The sequence below is a fragment of the Microtus ochrogaster genome, linkage group LG4 (genome assembly GCF_000317375.1).
Source record: "Microtus ochrogaster isolate Prairie Vole_2 linkage group LG4, MicOch1.0, whole genome shotgun sequence".
NCBI classification, from domain to species: Eukaryota; Metazoa; Chordata; class Mammalia; order Rodentia; family Cricetidae; genus Microtus; species Microtus ochrogaster.
In genome coordinates this window covers 34,628,496-34,631,335 of record NC_022030.1, presented here as the reverse complement: position 1 = coordinate 34,631,335, position 2,840 = coordinate 34,628,496, and the positions used below count along the sequence as shown (strand labels likewise).

Sequence of the window (2,840 nt, the reverse complement as noted above, 5' to 3'; positions counted from 1 at the left end):
CACATGGCACCAATGCTGCCTGGAAGGATTCACAGAGGAGGACATGGGGGATACAGGCAAAGCAGCCCAGGGGATCTTTCAACTGGGCTAAGGCTTGGGGTCTGTGGCCATGGGGGCCTCGGAAGGCCTGGTGTGGGGAGCATGCCTCTTCCTCAACCTCTGCGCTTGAGGTCTTTCGTCCCTGGGTGGTGACATGTAAACCTGAGAATGACGAATGGAGTTGAGGCTAGGGAGTGACTGTGTATGTCAGGAATGGTAAGGACTGGCTCAGACTGGGCCTGAAGAGGGTGGTGACCTGCCCTACTTCACCTGGAGCCTCGGCATGGCCCTGAGCGCTTCCTTTACTGCCCCAGCCCCAACACTGCCAGAAGTAGAACAGAATTTCTTAAAGCTTTTGTTACCATTTAATTATAATAGGCTAGAACCAAAGGAAAGGGACTCGGAGCCCTGGCCATATGGGTGCCCACCAGACAGCTAGACTCTCGCTGCCTTGACTGTCTGAAGTGTCAAGGGGACCCTTGAAATCCTTTGTCCAGCTCACAGCACAGCGTGAATGGCAGCCAGAACTGGACTCCAGAAGAGGATGAAAGGAGAGACCCCAACACCCAAACCACTGCCTAAGATGGCCACAGTTGGTATAAGTCAAAACTATGTCTCCCTTTTCCCTTCCCTGATGCTGACACGGGACCTGTGCTTTTGGTCCCTAAGGGAGATTAGGGGAGAGGCAAGTGCCTCAATGGAGGTGTGGGTGGGTCTCTAGCTCTGTTGGGTCCCTCATTGCCTCAGTTTCCCAGTTGTAGAAAGATCTGAGGTACCTGTGCATACAGAAGGACAGCAGGGACCCTCATGGAGTCTCTACCTGGTGAGTGGTCATGCTTCCCCAGACCCCTGATGCTGGGCACTTTCCTAGTCTTCACCAGAACCTCTCCAGGCCTTGGGACTAGTTCAGGGTCCCCGGATCCCCCAGCCTATGGTCTCCCAGCTGAGTGTCTCTCAAAGACAGCTTTAGGTGTTGTGTCTACTGTATACCTGGAGCTCCTTGTTATGGGGGTGCCTCACAGGCAGTCTCTAATCAGGTTCCCCATTTCCAGACACAAAATTCCCCGAGGCCATAGGCTACAGAGACACAAGTCTTTCACAGTTCCCAGCAGTCAGGAGACCTAGGCTAAGGCCAGCTCTGTGCTTTGTGACCCGAGGGGACAGGGATGCTTGCTGCTCCCAGCTCGTGGCAGACATTAAGAGAACTGTCACTCAACAACGCATGTGTTGGAACTGGTACAAGTGGTGGGGTTGTCACTCCAGGTTGCTCGGACCCTGGGAGCCTTTGTGGCACGATAACCCGCATGCTCCTCTTGATGGAGGAATGAACCGGTGCTCTCTGTTGAGAGTCTGCAGGATGCTAACGGTGGAAGCATCTGGTCAAAGGGGCCAAGAGCAGTGTCCATCCTCATGCCTTGGAGGCCGGGGACCTTGAGGGACATCAGCTGAGCCCCTACGTCCTAAGGATGAGGCACCCAGCCCTTCAGTGAAGACAATGGTGGCATACTCTGTGTGTACGCAGGGCGTGGGGAGCTCTGGAGTCTTCTGTCTTCCCTGAAAGTCCAGCTCCTCGTAGGCCACACTGAAGACAGGTGCAGCTGAGGCGTCCTCCTTCTTCAAGGGAGGAAGAAGAAAGAGTTGTCTGTGTAGTCAGTTGGGGGTGGTGTGTGCATCCCATAATCTCAGCCATTCCCTATGCTGAGTTTCCAATCTGTCACTGGATTTGGGGTTCTTCTTAGAGACCTCGGCTGTTGAAACTGGGACCTAACAGCTGTCCCTTCTCCCTACTTCCCTCTCTGAGATTTAGGATGCAGCCTCTTTGTTTCTGGTTTAGTTTCTACCTCTAAATGGTTCCTGGCCTTCTTGCACGTTTAGTTTTCCAAAATGTGACATTTTTACTTGTCTCTACCCAGAATAGAATGACTATGGGAATGTCAAGGCTATGCACCCTGGGGTCAGCTGATGGGTAGAACATCAGAATACGGCTGTAGGATCCTGGCGGGAATTGTGAGCTTAATTCTCTAGGCTGCAGCTCCCAGGCCTCATGGTCCTCTCTGCCTGTACCAAGCCCTGGGGTAGACTGTGATGAATCCCTCAAGAAAGGGGACCCAGACTCACCAGAGGCTGTTCCTTTCTTCCAGTTCTTCTGGCCTCTGTTGAGAAACATACTCTGAATTAGAGGGGCAGCTGCTGAACCATCCTCCCTGGTGGAGGGGAATGTCTTGGCAGTGTGTGTGTGTGTGTGTTTTGGAGTAGGGGTTTCAGGCCCTGAGGAGACCTAGACCATGGGCAGGCATCAGGCTTTCTATTCCCGCTCGTGCCCTTCCCATTCAGTATCTGGGAGTTCCCACTTGGGTCATGAGTTGTGAACTATGGGCCTGCCACAGGGATGGATGCCCACGTGAGACCATTTTCCTAGTGCACCATAGCACACGGCAGACATGCCGCAGATACTATGTGTGGCTTCTTAGCTGGCTGATGACCAGACTTAGCTAGGACGCTCCTGGAGCTAGCTGTGCGTGGGGCGGATACAGGCTCGTGTAGTGGCTAGGATATGTGTGATGGTCCAAGTGGGTGTGAAGTATTGGGACTACAAGGTTTCAGGACAGTCAGGAGCCCCGAGGAAGGTAGGAGGTAGAAGTGTTGGAAGGAGGCATTGTGGGTGGACAATGGCCAGCAAGACTATTTGCAAGGCCTGAGGCTTTGATTTTGGTGGGGCTGGGGCTGGGGCAGGGGTAGGGGCAGGGTTCTGTTTTTTGTTTTTTGTTTTTTTTTTTTTTTTCGAGACAGGGTTTCTCCGT

The 2,840-nt window shown here is 53.2% G+C and overlaps 1 protein-coding gene across 1 annotated transcript in view; it reads right to left on the bottom strand.

Moving 5' to 3' along the window:
* Nucleotides 1–1,122: 1,122 nt before the first annotated feature.
* The window catches only part of Pdcd1 (programmed cell death 1), a 13,399-nt gene continuing 11,681 nt past the window's right edge, over nucleotides 1,123–2,840 (bottom strand). Inside the window, exons 4-6 of the mRNA XM_005361355.3 lie at nucleotides 2,523–2,531; nucleotides 2,158–2,192; nucleotides 1,123–1,653 (exon numbers count right to left, since the gene is read on the bottom strand). Of these exons, the coding sequence (XP_005361412.1) occupies nucleotides 1,420–1,653; nucleotides 2,158–2,192; nucleotides 2,523–2,531 (278 nt within the window). The 3' untranslated portion in view covers nucleotides 1,123–1,419. The remainder of the gene's footprint in view (nucleotides 1,654–2,157; nucleotides 2,193–2,522; nucleotides 2,532–2,840) is intronic.